This window comes from Gavia stellata, chromosome Z (genome assembly GCF_030936135.1).
Source record: "Gavia stellata isolate bGavSte3 chromosome Z, bGavSte3.hap2, whole genome shotgun sequence".
In the NCBI taxonomy this organism is placed as follows: Eukaryota; Metazoa; Chordata; class Aves; order Gaviiformes; family Gaviidae; genus Gavia; species Gavia stellata.
This window is the reverse complement of record NC_082637.1, coordinates 77,877,423-77,895,206: the sequence shown is the minus strand read 5'-3', so window position 1 is coordinate 77,895,206 and position 17,784 is coordinate 77,877,423. Positions and strand designations below refer to the sequence as shown.

Sequence of the window (17,784 nt, the reverse complement as noted above, 5' to 3'; positions counted from 1 at the left end):
TCAAAGTATCCTCTTCATTACAGTATCTGCTCTTTGTTACAATTAAACAATGAGTTCAAAGCCAGTAGGGAAAGGAATTTTATTTCCAAACTTCTAAAAGATTAATACAAACAATAGAAAGTAGACAAAATTAAAAACCTATTAAAAAAGTTAGTTGTCCTTGTAAAAGTGCTCTATAAAAAACTGAAGGCAAATGACAAGCACATTTTAGTAAGTTTTGTGTATTGCAAACCTTGACAATTATGCATGCAACTATCTTTGGGTGTTCATGGATTTTTAGTGTCTGTTTGGTCACATTTTAAACGTGTCAAGGGAATTCCACCATGGCAGTACCTTCACAAATACAAATTAGGAGAAGTATTACAGATCAGAAGTCTTGTAAGAAACATGCCTTAGGAATCAAGCCTGTGCTACACATTGTGTCCAGCAGTTTCTAATGTGTCATTTATGGATTTAGATGCACTTGAAAAATACTGTAGTTGGTTCCAGGTCTTGCTAATGGAAGCAAAACTCCCCCTGAAAACATTACTTCAGTAGTAACAACATTTAGTTTTATACTTTTAACGATTAACTTTTTGGATGTTTTATTTTGGAAAATACAAGTTTTTGCTATCATTCTGGTGTAACAGTTTACCAAGATAGGAGTAAGTCATTTGGTAAAAATTGATGTGTTTTTCTTTTCTAAAATGTAAACTTCCCAAGCAATATTTGTATAGTTAGCATACTGTAGTAACAATGGTGACGATTATGAAAAGAATAAGAGTTACATTAAAAACCTTTAAGAACATTAGCAAAAGATAGTGAAGTACAGATACACAAGAACAAAGAGATAAATATTTAGGACACTGTTTTAGCCACAGAAAAGTTAGGACACAGAGAGAGACTCTTCTTGTGAAGGAAGGCAGCTGTTATTCATGTCATGCTTGAAGGCAACTCTCCGATGACCTTCCCTATAAGAGGAAAAAAAGGTTTATTAAATGCTGTCTTCCTAAACTGATACATTTCTTTTACAAATTATAACACAAAAGCTCCTTTGCACTGAGAAAAACTGAATAACCACTTTTCTTTGTTGGATGTTGGCATCCTTAAATATTACAAATTTTTTTAACTGGCTTTTCAACTTTGCTCTCATTTTTTATGATCCTAGATAACTAAATAATAATAAACTAGATCATTTATATCAGCAAAAGATGACTAAATGACATCTTGGGCTGAGCTATGCATTTCTAAAAGTATCATACATTAACCATCAAACTTGTTTTAGAAAATATTTTGTATCCTGTCTGGATGACGTAATCAAACTTGAATCCTAGAAATACGTATATACGCACACAGAGACACAAAGAAGAAAAAGTAGAAAAGCTGCTTTAGTAACAGAAGAACACATGCAACAGTCACTATCAATTTTATCTTATTTGCGGGAAGAATTAAGGATAGCACCTAAATTAACAAAATCTTCTGCTTGTGCTTTCCCCCCTCGCCAAGTTTTTCCAGAAGAGCATCTCATGCTCAGTTGTTCTCTTTCTTCAGATTCAATCCTATTTTGTCAAACGTATGTAGCAACAGTCAAAACCTCTCTGATGAGACACAACCACAACTGCAAGCTCAGAAACCCTGGCAGTGAGAAGGGGAAGATTTTACAAGTACTTTATGTTCTAGTTTAAATTCTGCCCTTAGAGAAAACATTCATTTTCACTTCGATAGCACTCTCAAAGACAGAACAGAATTCAGTGGTTCTTCCTCTCTCTATAGTTTTTTCAGCTCGTTAGCAGGAACTATTTTTATTTTTTTCTTTTAAAGAAAAGTAACCCCTTCTGAATATCCTACTTCCACATTTGTTTGTCATGCAGAAGAAGTAAGATTTTCCAACAAAAGTTATGGTGTGATCCTGCCCAAGACTGCTAGCACACATGGCCTTTCTTCCTCCTGCTGCGATCACTGATCTCTGTGTGACAGATGGGACACAGAAGAGTGGGAATCATGGAACTGGATCGGAAAGATTTGCAAACGTTGGACAGTCACCCACCCACCCTGCAGGTGTTACGCAGGTACAGGCAATGCGGAGTGCCAAGGCAGACAGAGTTTAGGGAATATCTCATGCTTTAGACCTCTGCTGAAAAAGGTTACGAAGGATGTGATTACAGATTGCCTCAGCTCCTCTCTGCTTCCACCACTTTTGGTGTTGTACCAACAGTAACAACAGAAAGAGCCAAGGACAAATGAACTGCAATATGATGTTGAAGACAATATATTTTAACAAGGTTCTTGCTTAAGCTGTGAGCTAGGCATCAGAACACATGCAACTGCCATGGCTTTGTCTTACTTCTTCAAGCTGGGTACATAACTGGTTTTTATGTCTGGCTGTGTCACACACAGTCGTGTGTCACGGACAGATTTTATTATTTTGGATGATGCTAATGACCCTAGAGCTGCTCAAACACAAAACCCGACCAAACAAACAAAACCAAAACACCTCTATAAAGAGCTGGAGGAAAGAGACATGCTTCAATTGCCACAACTAAAAGAAACGGAACAATTTGTAGAGCCAACAGGGAAGTGATGAACCCTTCACTACCAAGAACTCAACATTCAAACAACTATCACCATGTGCCCTTGCCCTTCCTAGGGCTTGAGTTTCTAATCAGAGTTGTTGCCGTGATATCTGTGACTTTATTACCTGATTTCAGAGTAGAGCACAGGATCGGGGTTCTCTAAAGGGATTGCTCCCCGCAGGAACCCCAACAAGCAAGGCATCTTTGCAGGCATTTTGCATACAGTACTGCTGGAGTTCTGCAGCTGCCTGAGAGACCTGTGTAAAGAAAAAAGAAAAATCCAGAGAGGAAACTCATTCATTCACAAGCATCTATTAGGCATTTCCTCTTGAAGAGCCATTATCAAACAGAGCTGGAGAGCAGCCAAGTCAGGTCTTGGATTCCAAAACACCAAGTAAATCAGCACAGACACACATTTACAAAGCTCCGATGAAACATGCATGAAATACTATGCCAGTGATGAGCCAGAGGAGTGTAGAGGACTGAGGTGCAAGTGCGATGGCATTTGTCCTCATTAAAATGCACAGGACCCTGACCACAATATTTTTCAATTTACTGTACTGTTTTCAGGTTTATATTTGAACTCTCATACCCTCAGATAATTTATAAAAAGGATTTCACTTCCAAACTGTTAACCTACACCGAGCATAACAAGGAATGAAAGCAAGAAGATGAGGATTAAAAACTTTTTAAGTTCAAATTGCCACCTTCCCCTGGCAGTAAAGTGAAAGCTTCAAATCCACATTCTGGCCCCCAAAGAGGACAGTCAAGAGCTGCAGAACAAGCCCAGGAATCCAAAGGCACAATGCCTCCAGCACTGAACTCCCCTGCTCTCCCTGTGGACAGCAAGTCAGTCATGTGCCTGTATTTCTGAAGGAAAACGTAGGGGAATTCCCGGTTTCTCAGACACGCATTGGTAACAGCTACAGGGAACTGTCAAAATCCATGCTGTCTGCTCCTTTTCCTTTATAGAAGGAAATACTGAGCTTATTGGTGGGAATACAAGTTCCCCTCTGACCTCACCTCTGCCTTCATTAAAGAACTCCTAAAATACTGATTCTTCTTCCGATACAGCTTCGCAGTGTTGCCAGCAGAGGGAGAAGACAATAGCCAGAAGGACCATCCATGCTTCCCAGCCTCCTGATTGAAGGGGCCACCCAGGAGCCCTGATGGGATTTTGATTCTGGGCGGTCCCATCTAACAGCATCTGAAAGTGCATGGGAAATCTGGCCTAGCGCATGCTTCCGTTTGCCATTTAGCTGCTGTCCTGTTCACCACCTCCCAGATCTCCTCCAGGACACTCATGCTGGTAATTGCCTGAATTTACGTGGCAGCTGTCAGCATTTCAGGAAGCTGTTAAGAGAAGCATTTTCCCATAGCCTCCCAGATTCTCTTGAGTGGGGTACAGGGAGAAGCATCCACAGCAAGGATCCTAGCTAGTCAGTGGGCTTTGTCACTGCTCCCTTCCTTGAGGAGAATCTCTTTCTGGAGGCTGCAAAGGTCTCCCACCCCGCCCAGCCCCTTGGACCACCTGCAGCATTAGCAGCCTTGCCTCAACCACAGTGCCGACCCCTTGCACCCCAACTATGCACCGCACAGCTATCAGGCAGAGGTGCCACTTGCCAACACTGATGAGACCAAGGCTGCGTGGAGCTTTCTCCTGGGAAAACAAGCAGAGAGTCCTTCAGGGCATGGCTTGCTCTGTGAGCACAGCACAGGTAGCAGTTCCTCACTGTGTCTCCTTGCACTTCACTGCTGAACTCTGCAACACGTACTGAGCTACATATATGCTGGTGCTCCTGGAAAGATACCAACCTGATTTTTGGCATCTGTGTGAGAATTATCCATATGGCAGCAGACTGTTGTTCTAGGGCAGATCTGCCTACTCTTAGCCCTACCTATGCCCCTGTAACATTCTTCACTCCTCCAGTTCACACAGAAAGTACAAGGGTTTCTGTTGTATTTCTTCACAGGACAAACATGCTCCTGCAGCAGCCTCCTGCATGCAAGATATGTGTGGGTACTTCTTTCCTTCTTGGTTTCCTCTTTCTGCAAATACTGTTCCTGTCTGCTTTTTTAGCTGGCAGGGTAAACAAAATCACCACTGGAACTTTGTCGTATGGGATGTATTTTTAAAAATCCTTTCATATCCAGCTTCCGTCTGAAAACACATCATCTATTCAAAGTAGCCAAAACAACATTTTCTCCTATCTCGGTGTCTGCTAAAACTGATCCAAGTGTTTTCTCACCAGCTGAATATATTCCTCACTCTTTTCACACTGCATGTCAAGAAACCCTAGATGACGCTTTTTATAAGATCCATTTTTAATCATGTATCATTTCACTTGTGATTATAAAAAGACACAAACAGGTTCCTAGAACAGCAGACCTGGGAAGAGACTGCTGTGCGCAATGCTGCAAGAAAGATGAGACCGAGGTCTTACCAAGGCCAAGCCTCCATGGAGTACAAGCCAACCCATAACAAATATGTAGCCTTGAGAAGTCCAGCTCCAGAATATGTTACCACCACAAAGTAACCCCCAATAAACTACAAACTGTATCTTTCATACACCCTCCCCACCTAAAAAAAGAGCAGGGAGGGGGTATACACCTCAAAATGAGCAGGAACAGACGTGGGATATTGCTGATGGTATAATGCAACAGAAATGTTTGGTCAATCATTTCTGTGTTAGACCATATCCCTCTTGCCACAATGGCCTACGTTTCCACTCTGCATCGTGCTGTTTCCCACAGATTCCCACACATCATTGCAGTAATAAACTACAGTCGCTTCTAGTGACTCAAACATCTGCTGACTCGGTATTTGGTAATAAAATTTAGTAACATTAATGACTTGATCAGGGTGATGTCCAAAAGCCATAGTAGTTTCACCTTGCAAAGGGCACTTCAAATTTTCATCAGCCCAGGACAGGAATAGTGAGAAAGGGTATTCTAAATTATTTTTATATCAATTAGCTAAGTTCCAGCAGCTCAGTATACTGGCACCATTGGCAGACTAAGGAAGCTGGTGTTTTGTGACTGGCCAGAGAAAAATTGTGAATGCATGGAGGTGATGAGAGAAGGATACAAATTAATTTGACCTTCACCACTTCACAGCCTATGCTAGATTTTATGCATGGCTGGAAAGCGTCATTTTCAGACAGCAGTTGTGGAACCCCCCCACCTGCTGCGAACCAAGAGCTGTCCTGGACAGGTCTGCATGGGTGAGTTTGGGCTGCCAGAGAAAAAAAAAAAAAAACAACAAACCCCCAGACCTTAGGCGCTAGCAGATGACAGGACTGCCTCACAAGCCTGTCTTTGTCTGGAAATCTGCGAGCAAGAGAAGGGTCATGCGTGCGTAGAAAATTGCCTGCTTTGCCCAAGTGTGTCAGCTGGTGCAAAGCCACACCGCCTCTCCCTGCAAATCCTGCCGGCGCTCAGAAGCGGGGAGGGCTCGGCTGGCTCAGCTGCGAGGAACTACTCTCAATTATCATGCTTGCTTGTGCAGAATTAATGAGGTGCTGCTGCATTATTTATCACAGCTCCTTCCACCAGGGAACATCACTCACTCCACCGCGCCCGCGGGGCCGGGAGCCCCCCACGGCACAGGCACCCCTCGCACCCCTTCCCCACGACTCGCTCCCAGGGCGGGCGACGCGGACAAAGGGGGAAGAAATGGCAGGAGCAGGTCGTCTCTCCCGCCCCGCCGCTCAGGGAGAGGCAACCCCCGCCTCCCTCTCCGGGGGCCCCGCTCACCTTGATCCTCTCCACGGCCGCCTCCAGCTTCAGCTGCTCCACCAGCCGCTGCATGGTGCTCAGGCTGCCGCCCGACGACATCCCGAGGCCGCGGAGAGGACGGAGGGAGGCACGGCGAGGCACGGCACGGCACGGCACGGCACGCCTGCCTCCGCCGCCGCGGAGCCGCCCCGGGGAGGAGCCGCGGCCGCTCCGCCCTCAGCCCCCGCGGCACCGCCCCGACACCGCCCCGCCGGTACCGCCCGCCGCGCCTCACAGCCGCCCTGGACCAGGGCTCGAGCGGCTTTGGGGGCAGAAAGCATTCTTGGTGAAAATAGGACAGGACAAAAAGGGGAAAAAAAAAAGTGAAAAAAAGGAGGGGAAAGGGCACAAAAAGGAAAAAAACGAAACAAGGGAAAGAAAGGAAAAAAAAGGGGGGGGGGGGGAAAGGGGAAAGGAGGGGGAAAAGGGGGGAAAAAAAGAAGAAAGAAAAAAGGGGGGGAAGGGGATAAAAGGGAAAAAAAGAAGAAGAAAGGGGAGGAAAATAAAAAAAAAAGGGGAGAAAAAAAAGGAAAGCGAGCTCCTAAACATCCTGAAAAGACTTAACAAAAAGCCTGCTCTGCCCACAGGCAGCTGTTGGGCTCAAACCGCCCAGCAGCTACTGCCAGCGTTGCCACAGCCCCCCCACACTGCTCATCACCGTTTCACCAGTGACGATAAATAAGTCACTTCACTTTTTGGCAGGGGTTTCCCAGCCATCAGAGTTTGCTGGCCTGTTAAAAAGTTGGCGGAATGAAGGTCATAGCCTCAAATGATTGCTCTGAACATAGGGACACCCAGCTGTGGACATGCTTGAGCATCAGTCAAAGCCTCAGCATAGTCATGGAAAAGACTCATGGTGAATGTGAAAGGCCCTGGCTCTGAATACCTTGCGTATATTGATTGAAATATACATTTCACCTTAGATACACCATATATTTGAAAGTACATACATGCTACAAAACAGATACAGTTCTTTGAAAAAAGTTGGCAGGAGGTAAGGCGATTCTTCTCCAAGATCCTATTACCTTGCCACAATTTTTTCACACAACTATCTCACCGCTACCCAGTACCAGCAATACTTGTTCATGCAAACACTTCTCTCTGAAGTCATCTCAATTTATACTGGCTTTACTGGGTATAGTATCGTAACTCTCAGCAATCTCATTCCTGCTTTTTTATCTTTTTTATATATATAATTGCTTTACCAATTTAATTTCAAGATAAAATAGGGCCTGAAAATTTATGCTCAAAAGATAGACATCATTTAGAACCACAATGAGATGTTAGGCTAGAAATGCTCAATAGCCTGAGCTAATGAGGTCTCACTGCAACGCCAACAGCTTTGTAAAGACACGAGTTTTTGCTGTCCTTCGCTATGGAGATGTGACTACAGTGTCACGGCCCAGCAAATTTTTGCTGCAGCCCATGAATTTATGCCTGCGCCTGGTTATTTTCAAAGGGCTTATATGTCAAGAAAAGAGGGAACTCCAAATTGAGCCTGCAGAACGCCTCATTTCCAGCAGGTCGTGAAACACCTGCTGACTTTCCCTTCTCCACTATCAGGCCACAGTTGTACAGAAACAAGACACCATTGCCACTGAAAGACACAGTTCTGTCCTCCCCACTGACTTCCTGCTGTAGCGTCAGGTCAGGGAATTAATCTTGGTTAGAACTAACCTAGGCAAAAAGGGAAAACAAATGTGTGTTTTGATTGCTTATTTGTATAACCCAAACACTTGGCTTGGGAGGGAAAGGATGGAGCAAAATGAGGCACAAGGGCAAGAGCAGCAAGAGTTGTTAGCCTGTGAAACTGTGGCCACAGGTTTAGATCCTCTTGCATGCACTTCCCTGGTTCTTTTCCAGATGTAACTGTCTTACCTAATAATCAACACCATTTTACTTGTGCTTACCTTTATTCCCTTTGTTTCTATCACAGCAACTTAATCTTCCCCCTTACACTCTTGCACAAGGCTGACTGTGTTTTGGGGGATGAAGCAGCAATACACCCAAGCTGTGAAGGTCTCTCACTTCACGAAAATCTTTGCAGTGTCCCTGCCACACCCCTACATTGTCCCTATGATTACTTCACGAAAGCAAGCACGGCTTATTCTAGGTATCTTCTTTAACAAGTTTTAGATTTGAATTGACCATTAAGTACAAGTGAATTAAGTTTATAGTTACACTACATGCAACAGAGATGAAAGACAAATCTACCAGTTCCTCTTCAATTTTACTAATGCATACAGAAGTTAGCCATTTAGTATAATACTTCTAACATGCTTTTCAACATGTATTATTTTAAACAGAAAACTGAGACAACATTCCAAGAACTAGTGAAAGCTGAACTTGCAAAAGAAGCCTTGAGAACAGAAACTGTTCCTCAAAGAATGAGGACAGGTCACCTTTACAGAATCAGACATGTCTTGCTTCAAAAATTAATCAATAAGCATTTTAAACCTTTTAGCTATTGTAGGCTTTGGCAGGAGTAGCAAGTCCAAGAGCTTCTCTCCCAGAACCAATCTCCACAGAAGTCAGCTAACCTAGCACCGTTTTCAGCAGAAACACTGCTCAGGAACTTGCTCTTACAGATGTGATAACGATAGGAGCAGCCCGATCTGGCTACGCTCCCCACCTGCCCCTTCCCCAGTAAAATTCCTGAATAGAAATACGGTAACAGAACCACTTTTACCAGAAAATCACGGAAACTCTGACCTGGGCTGAGTTTGAGGAAACCACAGCGTGCTGTTGTGTGTTATTTATTCTAAGTACTCTGAGGTCTGATCAGAAGAGATAAAGACTAGTTTAGATTTAGAATTTAAAACAAATTCAGTATGTATATTACATAAACTTTTATTTACATAAGGCATCAAAATTGCCCTTTTTAACAAAAGGGTCATTTTCCCTTTTACCAATACTTTGGTGAAAGAAATGTCACATTTAGTAGACTAATATTCACTGGTATACTTGTTCTGAACAAGCAGGTACAATCCAACATACAAGATGAAAAACCAAAACCAGAAGATCTAAGCATACTATTTCATGAATCACTCTGTAGAACAAAGAATTAAGGCTTGTTTGCATCACGATGATGATCAGTCATGCATCATTTATTCCCACAAAGAATAAAATTAATTTCCAACTGGAGCAGGAATAGCAAAAGAAGAAGTCCAGTATAATCCCCATATTGTCTACATCAAAAAACAATTTGGCATCTTAGAAATTAGGTTGAAAAGTAGGGGGAAAGAGAGAGGAAAGCAGAAAATGGCCCTTGCTTCAGAATCCTTTGTAAGCATTTCCAGTGTCCATTTGCAGGAACCCTTCAGTTTAAAAAGGAAAAACAAGACTTTCACAGACTGATCTAGAAACATTTTCAGAAAGACCAAAGTTATGGTTCCATAGGTCATGAATATGAACTATGTAGAGAAAATACGTTGTTTGGAATAATGAATTCCACACTGAGATCCCCAAGTAAATGGCGTATATACATTGAGCTGAGCCTGTTTAATAGGCCTGACTTATAAAAATGGTAAACCTGTATTATTTTTCGGCCTGATTTAATAATTCCTGAGTTTTAGATCACTGCTGAGCCACAGCAGACAAAACTCTGAATGATGTAGCGAAAAGTTTTGCAAATCACTTTCAACATTAGCACACATTTTGTTCAGCAACTTTCAATCATCAATAAAAGTCAGTCTTCCAGGTCCTTCATTTTTCATCCACCGCCGATATCTCTTCCATCGGGGATCCATGGCCATCTTCTTCTTTAACTCCTCCTCTTGTTCTCGTTTATAGACCTGATAGACAGACAAAATTTTTTACTAATGTTGAAGAAACAGATGAAGTGAACCTCAAGGGGGGTGTAAGCATTCCTAGTTCAACCATTTGGCAGCTTACTGTTTTTACAGAAGACTGAATTGCAACATAGAAGCAGACCTTGACCAACATAAAGCGTAGGAGTACCTCCAGCCAAGAAGCCTATTGGCTGTAGTTGAGATGCTTTGCATTTTTGCTGAGAGCAGAACTACCTCCTTGTAAGATGGTGCTGCAAGCTCCAAAACTTTTTTTGCTAAAGAACTAGATGCTCATGCATTCAGCAAAATGAAATTTACAGTAAAGAACTGCTAATGCTCAGAAAGCTAAATGTTGAGTCCCTTCTCAGCACACATACTCTTTGATGCAGTTGTTCAGCTCCTCACTTTAGCTGTTTTCCCATTTCAAAGTAATTGTCTAGATAGAATACTGCTATGGAACTTTTTATTCCTAATTAAATTTCTCAACTAAGTTAGTATCTCTGCATTGAGTATTGGCAGTACCAAACGATAAGTAATTACATTCTGTCAAGAAATTGTGTGATTGTAATGAAATCTACAATTATCAGCGAAGTCAAGTATCTTAAAAAAGCAACATCATCTGCATTTTTATCCTGGAAGGCAGTTTATGTAGATACAGCCAGCATAAATCTCAACATCATACAGGTTTATGTCATCTCAGTGTCATCTGACTTCTTTTTAAGGTTCTGCTATGCATGAACAAGATTTTCAAAATATTACAGATGGCTTTATAAATACACCAGCTCAATTTTAAGAATTTTTAGGAAAGCAACAGAGGGGAAAAAAAAAAATATTGTGAAGCTCCATGATGTACCCGTGTATTGAATTCTTGGTCTTTCCCATCCTAAAAGGACACTGGAAAACTGAACAATATGCAGATGGGCATCTCCAATGATCAAAGAACAGAGCAGCTTTTGCGGAGAAACACCTAAGCATGTTTTTCAGCCTAGAAAAGACATGACTAAGTTTCAAGTAAGGATATGGTAGTGGTACACAGGAGCACAGCTAGCACAAGAAAAGGGAATAAAGCATGATTATTCTCCACTTCCAGTAACAAAAGAACCAGCATGTTTCCAGGTGGCTTCAAAAAAACCATCCTCTACACATATTGCTGAAGTCATGACCAGATGGCACAGCAGACACTGAAAGTTTTAATGTATTCAGGGAGTGACTAGATAAGTTTATTAAAAAAACCCAAACCCTCATTAAAGCAGTTACCTACAAAGACACCATTTCTTTTCAGGAAGTCCGAAAGTTGCAAATTATACTGGATAAAAATTGCTATATAGGTGCAACTTTCAAACATTCTTCACTGAAAATCAACTGGTGGCTGCCACAGGAAATGAGTTTGGGCTAAACAGACTTCACTTCTGGCAAATACAGCTCTTTTATATTCAGTGACCAAAACATCACTAGTTAGAAACAGCATGGATCCCAAACCATTTAATTTTTTCCTCTACAACAACAGGACATCCATCCTATCTTTTTCTATGTAACATCTGCTTTGACTAGTAACATTACTCACTCTTTGGACTTTCAGATTGTTTCTAGCAAATCATAATTCAACATGTATATGTACCTGTAAGCTAATCGTTTCCTTACATTAGCATCAATTTTACTATTTTCCTCTTCCAGTTTCTAGATTAACCCACCCCCGCCTACTTTTAAAGAAGCATTCTCTTATCTTTGGTGCCCTGCCAGCAGCAAAGGCAGTTCTGCCACCATCCCATTTTTTTTCCCAGCGTATGGAGAGCAGCAGCAACACCTCCTCTTCCCTTTAAGCAGGCCAAGTTTGTATTCTCAGTTTGTCTTCTAGAAACCTCCCACCCAGATGGCCCACAGATGAGCTTCTGTGGAACAATAAAAATGCTTTGTCAATCTGCCAAACCCCATCATCCCAAGTCATTCTGGACTGCAATTCCATGCTATGGCTCATGTTCTTTCACTGCTGTCACAAAAAGCTTAGGAAAAAAAAAATATTACATATTGACTATTTAGTAACTGGCTATCCATGGCAAAAGTAGCAGTTGTGCCCAGTGGTATTTCGTATACCATCTTTACTTGAATAGGTATACAGCACAGCAAGAACAGTTCCTGACTCACCAAAGGCCAAAGAACTATCAAGGGACAGTTTAAAAAAAGCAAGCCAGGAATTAATGGCTTAGAAGACTGATGAAATAGGAGTTTCAGATGATCCAGGTAATCCTTATTACAAATTACTACTGTTCAGAGAACAGTCTTCAACCTACTGTAATAACTTTGTCATACCATACTGTTATAAGAAAGCCTTTCATCAGATTCAACTACATCTTGTATGCATAGATTCCCTAACAACCACAGGCAGATGTCCCCTGCTCAAGCAAATCCCTTACTATATCCATGGGCACGGTCAGGAGCTGTTGTCTACCAGCCCATGAGCATAAGAAGTTGAAGAAAACACACCGAGTGGTTGTCTAACAGTTTTCAATTTAGAAAGCAATAGCTAAAATTGAAGCAATGCTTCACACAGCCCTGTCCCAAGCACCTTCACAAAATAGCTGTTCTTACTGTGAGAGCACTGGATAACTAACATTAGCTTTTCCACTAGAGCTACCCACCTCATAGTTTTCTCGTATCCACAGTTGCCGTTCGAGAAAGGTCTCTTTTTGATGATCTTCTAGGCTGTCAAACTGAGACTGAGACATTTTCATGTACCGTCGTATGATATACAGCTTCTCTTCCACACCGTACTCTTGCCCTTTAATAGTGAAACAATAAATCCACCAACAGTACCAAACTATGTATTTGCACAAGTAAAAAGGAGCAAGAAGGATCTGAAATAGAAGGATATCATATATCTTGGGCTTCTGATAACCGCCTTTTATATCTATTTTATTTTTAATAATGTCTTTGATGATTTCTTCCTCTTCTTCACGAATTTCTTCTTTAGACCGCCTGTTCTTGCCTTTTTCTTTAGTCTTGTTGAGCAAACCTTGTTGCCTGGCAATCTCAGTAGCTTGTATGCGGTATTTTGGCACTGTAGCTAGGTAGTTGATAGCTTCATTGTAACTACTCCACCAGCTGAAGAACTGTAATTGAAGAACAGTAAAAGTAAAAAATATGTTCTTATACAGACACATTCCTATTTGGAGGTTTGCCAGGAAAAAAAATAATGCTGTCATACACCTTTAACCACAATTACATTACAGCAAGAGTAAAAACTGAAGGTAAGAGTAGTATTATTATTATTCTGCAGTATTATAGAAGCTATAATTATTCCTCCAAACTTAGTAAGGCACCTGGAAAACAGATGTATAGTATCTCACAGCAATATACAGTGATAAGGAAGGACAAGCAGACACTGTTCAGATTGGTTTTGTTCACGAGAAGATGGTAATCTCCTGAAGCTTAATGCTAGGCTGTGCTGGCCATTCTCAGAAGTCCCCTTGGATTTATAATAAAGTAGCTGGTATATGAACATTTCATTATAAAATTGTTACCCAGTTAAAACAGTTAATTAAACGTGGATTAAGTACATGAAAATCTCATTAGTCTGACAGGACTGACTTTACAAGAGTCAACATCCCTCTCTAATCTCCAGCTACCCTCTGAATTTCAATGGGAAAAAACCCCAAAACCCAAATAACAAACGAGAAATATAGTGCCTGGGGGGAACATGTCTTACTGGGGCAACTTTTTTAAAAAAGCAGCATTTCACACCAAGAGAAAGGGCAGACGTACAAATTATACAGCCTTAAGAAAGGTCAAGAAGCAGAAACAGCAGAAAGCAAGAGAGAGGTGAATCAGTTTACACAGACATTTACACTGAATTTGCAATCATCTGGCAGCTGGACGGCAGGAAATTGAGTATCTCCACTTACAGCCAAAATAAGAAATAAGAGGTGAAGTGAAACCCTGGCATTGGAAGTAAGTCTGAAGAGAAATTAAGTATTTGGCTGCATATGCCATTGAAATTTATTATTCCAAGCTCTCAAATTCTGATCAACATATTTTTGTTTTAACTTCCAATACCCCACTAAAAAGTGAGCTAGCTGCACCATAGAATAAGCTGTATCTTCATCTCAAACTTTTTGGGTATTTTTAATGATGTTTTGAACCAGTAATCTAATAGATGCTAAAGAAAAAGAGTTATGCACCTTCTTCCACTTAAATATTTGTCAGCAATAGCACACGTTTTCCCATCTAAAACACAGGCTGTTTTCTTGACCTTGGAACTACCACCTTCAGAGTAAACTTCACTGAACCGAATTCACTTCTCTCCTGACTTCATCGTGGTGTTTAAAATACACTGCAATGTAAGGTTCACACATTAGTAAACTCCTGATATTGAGTCCTATCATGTGAATTGAGTGTTGAATGTAGTTTGCAATTAGTCTGTTTTTTAAAAAATTACTTAACACAACTTGACAAACTGACACATGCTTATTTGGAGCACTAGTCCTGCCTGTGCTCAGGAACATTCTATTCTCAGCCTGCCTTGAAGAACTAAGTAACTTATTTAGAAAAGCTGCACTTGTCTCTATGAAACAACCTACCATGAAAAGAAACTAATCTCTACCTTTGTCCAAGGTACCAAGGGCAATCAAAAATCTGCCCAGTACATCCTGACTTCAGATTTGTTATGGACGCCACACAGAACTTTACCAGAGCAGATAGGAATGGGCCTCCTCACTGACACTGTTTAATACCTGGCACGTTACGATAGCTGCGGATACTTCTCTTCCCATTCAGAAACTCACTGAGCAGTGTCACGTAAACATGACATTTTACCTGAAACACAGAGATGGCACACACTGTAACGAGAATCACTATTCTGACATCCACTTTAGGTGCCAATCTCCTGCTGTAGTAGTGATAATAATGCCTGTAATACTCTTCAGGATGATCCAACATGTAGTCATAGTCTTTACGCGTTTCTTCATCCTGCAGGATGAGATGAAAAACATGCATAGGTTCAGATTCCTGTTTTCACTTACTCTGTTGTAGCTGTGTTTTACGTCTCATTAATGACCACACTGCTATAAAATCTGCAATAGCCCGACGGAGTATGAAGCACAGAAGAAAATCTTTGGTCCTTTTCCCATATTCTCAATTAATTTGTTCTCACACTCATCTGCCCACACACATCTGACACATGCGGTCTTAAATGCCTAAGCACGCACTACATGAAGACACTTAATACTGAAATAAAGACAGGCAACCGAAATCCACGTACTAAGTATTTTTAACTTCAGAATGGGAAATCCAGGTGGACTACAGTTAATAAATGTCACTCAGGAAAAGATTTTCAGATGAAGAACCTATTGACAGATTGTTTTACAAATCTTCTAGAATTAGCTTACAGGACTGTGGAATCTGTCCAATGGAAGGCCGTTTCAAAACCTCATCGTTCTCATTTTCTTGGAATTTTTCTCATTTTCACCCATGTAATTAAGAGATGAGAAATTTAGTTTTATCAGCCTCAACAGCATTCCTTTCCTTCCCCAAAAGAAGTTCCCTTTTTTCTCCCTCGCAGCCTTAAAACACTTCCAGGTTTCTTCTCTCCATTCCTGAGTTGTGTCTTTGCCAAGCCACACATATTTTGCCCTGATAAGCTGCCCTTACAGATCGCCACATGCTACTCGAGTCACTGTTACTTTTTTGTTTAAAGGTATACCTCTTAAGATAAAGCCCAGTCGGTTCATTTTAAATACAAAGGGATTTTCAAGAGAAAAATTCTAAATACAAAGGGATCTTCAAGAGAACTGCATCCCCTTCCTGCACTCTCGGACTGGCTACTGAAGAAGATTTTTCGGGTTTCCCCCCCACCCCCCGACTGCTGGTGGGAAGCCAGCCGGCTGAGCCCACACAAAGGAATGCAAAACCGATGCCGGCGAGCCTGCCGCGATGCACACAGGTGTAAACCCGAGAGGCTCTGATCCTCCCCAGGGGAAAAGGCACCTGCGAGGTGTGCACGGCCAAAGTCAGGCAGAATCCCGACGTTTAAGCCGGATCTCTTTCGATGTCCGCTTCAGACAGATGCAGCAGATGAGTCGCAGCCGTCGAGCAAAATTTGGAGGGGATTATGCACCTTTCAGCCTATTTTAAAGCCACGATTTTTCTTCTCGCAACAAGTGATTGCTTCGATTTGCCGCCTGCGGCCAACGCGCGAGCTGCCCATATGCGACGAGAGGCAATTCAAGCACCGGTAAAGGAGCGAGGCGAGAAGCGCGGTCCGGACGGCGTTAGCCCCGGCCTCAGCTACTCGCCTGGACGCCGCCTCCGTTCCCGAGACCGAGACCGCCGAGGGCAGCGGCAGCGCGGGCAGACGCGACGCGGGGCAGCGCGCCTGCCTGCCCGCTGCCTGCCCGCCCCGCTCCCCGCCCCGCCGCCGCCGCCGCCCCCCGCACGGCCCCCCGGGGCGGCCCCCCGCGCTGTCTCTTACCGGAGCGGCTCCGGCCGCGGCGGCGGTCCCGCTCTCTCACCTTGAGGGTCTCGTAGGCGGTGGCGATGAGGAGGAACTTCTCGTGCGCCGCCTGCGGGCCGCCGCCGTCGCCCGGCCCGGCCGGCTCCCCGCGGTATCGGTCGGGGTGGTACTTGCGGGCCAGCTGCCGGTAAGCGCGGGCGATCTCCGCCTTGCTGGCCTGCCGGCTGACGCCCAGCACCTCGTAGCACACGCGCCGCCCGCAGTACAGACCCTCCGTCAGGCCCCGCGCCGCCCGCGGCAGCAGCGCCGCGCACAGCCACAGGCACAGCAGCCATCGCCGGCCCGGCCCAGCGCCGCCGCCCGCCACCGCCGCCGCCATCTCGCTGCTGCCCCCGCCGCCGCCGCCTCAGCCGCCAGGGCCCGCGCCGTGCGCAGGCGCGTGCGCGCGGCCGGGGGCGGGGCCGGCGGGGGGGATGCGGCCTAGCGCGCGCGCGGCGGCGGGGTTGGTTGTCGGCCTCGGGGCCGGGGAGAGGAGGGGGGTGGCGGCAGGAAAGGCGTCGTGAGGGAGCGCGGGCTTGAGAGTCCAGTCTTGTCCCTGAGTTCTTCCAACCTGTTTCTGCTTGTTCTTTCTTCCAGGGAAGACTCTTTTGAAATACTCCCTGAGGTCGTGTTTCATGTCAGCTCGCTGGCGGAGTTGGGGTTTCGCTCTCTCTTCCGCGCTGGATCAATGCGGTTCAAGCGGCAGCCCCCAGAACACCCCCCCGAACGCCCATTCAGGGCGTACCCTGCGGAGGGTGCGTTGGGGAGCGCTCCTGCTGCTGCTGTCTGAGGGGTGCACAGCTGCCCTTGATGATGGTGGCAACGGGAAAAGTGCGAACACCCTTCAAAATGGGCATTTGGCCTCACAGCTGCTACAGCGGGTCTGCCGCCTTAGATCTGGTTTACCCAAAGGCTTGTTTTGGAAGCGAGAACTGCATCTGTGCGTCGGTGTAACTGGCAGGAACATTGCCTCGATATTGGACCTTTCCCAGGAAAATCAGATTTGTGCTTGATGCTGGAAATGTCTGCCACAAAAATACTCAGCTCATCCGAGAACACATGCTGTTCCTCTGCTAGAAATGAGGATGCATTTTATACTTCTGGCCTCCGTCTGTCTCCTTTTTGCATTAATAAACGTTTATTGAGATGGATGAGTCCCAAACCTGCTTCCACAAAAAAA

At 43.8% G+C, this 17,784-nt stretch overlaps 2 protein-coding genes across 2 annotated transcripts; both read right to left on the bottom strand.

Moving 5' to 3' along the window:
• Positions 1–922: 922 nt before the first annotated feature.
• Positions 923–6,422, bottom strand: GNG10 (G protein subunit gamma 10). The gene is made up of 3 exons (XM_059833505.1): positions 6,309–6,422; positions 2,678–2,809; positions 923–950 (listed from the first exon to the last, which is right to left on the bottom strand). Exons 1-2 carry the CDS (start codon positions 6,387–6,389, stop codon positions 2,684–2,686), a joined length of 207 nt encoding a protein of 68 aa, XP_059689488.1. The 5' UTR covers positions 6,390–6,422; the 3' UTR covers positions 923–950; positions 2,678–2,683.
• A 2,732-nt stretch (positions 6,423–9,154) lies between these two features.
• On the bottom strand, positions 9,155–16,944 carry DNAJC25 (DnaJ heat shock protein family (Hsp40) member C25). Its single transcript, XM_059833504.1, has 4 exons — positions 16,624–16,944; positions 14,930–15,082; positions 12,757–13,227; positions 9,155–10,123 (listed from the first exon to the last, which is right to left on the bottom strand). The coding sequence occupies exons 1-4, from the start codon at positions 16,942–16,944 to the stop codon at positions 10,001–10,003; spliced, it is 1,068 nt and encodes a 355-aa protein (XP_059689487.1). The 3' UTR covers positions 9,155–10,000.
• Positions 16,945–17,784: the final 840 nt, after the last annotated feature.